The sequence below is a fragment of the Lipotes vexillifer genome, unplaced genomic scaffold (genome assembly GCF_000442215.2).
Source record: "Lipotes vexillifer unplaced genomic scaffold, Lipotes_vexillifer_v1.1 scaffold802, whole genome shotgun sequence".
In the NCBI taxonomy this organism is placed as follows: domain Eukaryota; kingdom Metazoa; phylum Chordata; class Mammalia; order Artiodactyla; family Lipotidae; genus Lipotes; species Lipotes vexillifer.
The window spans coordinates 1,015,092-1,015,891 of NW_006790237.1; the positions used below are offsets into that span (position 1 = coordinate 1,015,092).

Consider the following 800-nt stretch of genomic DNA (forward strand, 5'->3'; position numbering starts at 1 on the left):
GCCTGAACACCTGGAAGGATGGAGCTGTCACTTACCTCGATGTGGAAGGTGACCGGGATTGGGGGCTGGGGCTGAGGTTTCAAGGCAAAGATGAACGGCTCAGGGTGACCTCCCCCTGGCCCTGTGTGATTAGCTCTAGCTAGAGGCAGATCCATGTTGGAACCGCAGCTCCCCATTCACTGCGTCCCACCCCCAGGGAGCAACCCAACCTCAGCCCGCTTGAGCGGGAGTCCCACTGAGGCGCCCTTTGCAGCGTCAGCTGCCACTGTCACCACCAGGTGGCGCCCCTTGCACCAACTCGATTCCCCCCCCCAGCTCACTATACCCCCCCCAATATTTCCTTTCACTTTCGATCTCTGGCTGTCACCCGGCGTGGCCCCTTCCACACCCAGCTGGGGCAAGCCTGGTGCGTGAGGAGAAAGGGGATCCTGGTCCCCGAAGGGCGGGGCCGGGATCGCCCTCTTGGGGCTGAGCGGAGAGGGGTGGGGGTCGGGTTCCTGGGTCCCTGGCCCGGGGAGGGTTGCGGGCACCGGACGTCGGGGTTCTTAGAAGGGGAGATGAGGAGTTTCCACCATAACCGTGCTTCTCGCAGGAAGCTCTTTAGAGTAGGAGGCGGAAACTTAGCCACATCAAAGGACCGAGGGAGGGGCGGAGGGGCGGGCAAGGAAGGGGTTGGGGTGCGGGGGTCCGAGCCTCGCTCTTCTGTCCCTTCCAAGATCCGGCCACAGGCATGAGGGGCCCCGGGCCGAAATGATAGTGCTGGCGCCAGCCTGGAGCCCAACTGTGCGTATCCCTGGGGG

At 63.9% G+C, this 800-nt stretch overlaps 1 protein-coding gene across 2 annotated transcripts in view; it reads left to right on the forward strand.

Annotated features, from left to right (window-relative positions):
* The first annotated feature begins 364 nt into the window (after nt 1-364).
* Nucleotides 365-800, forward strand: part of FLT3LG (fms related receptor tyrosine kinase 3 ligand) — a 9,798-nt gene continuing 9,362 nt past the window's right edge. The window contains exons 1-2 of one of the 2 annotated variants that reach the window (XM_007463361.1): nt 365-406; nt 717-783. In XM_007463361.1, the coding sequence (XP_007463423.1) occupies nt 751-783 (33 nt within the window). In that variant the 5' untranslated portion in view covers nt 365-406; nt 717-750. Of the gene's footprint in view, nt 407-716; nt 784-800 lie in introns of those variants that run through there. The other variant, XM_007463360.1, reaches the window with a different exon arrangement.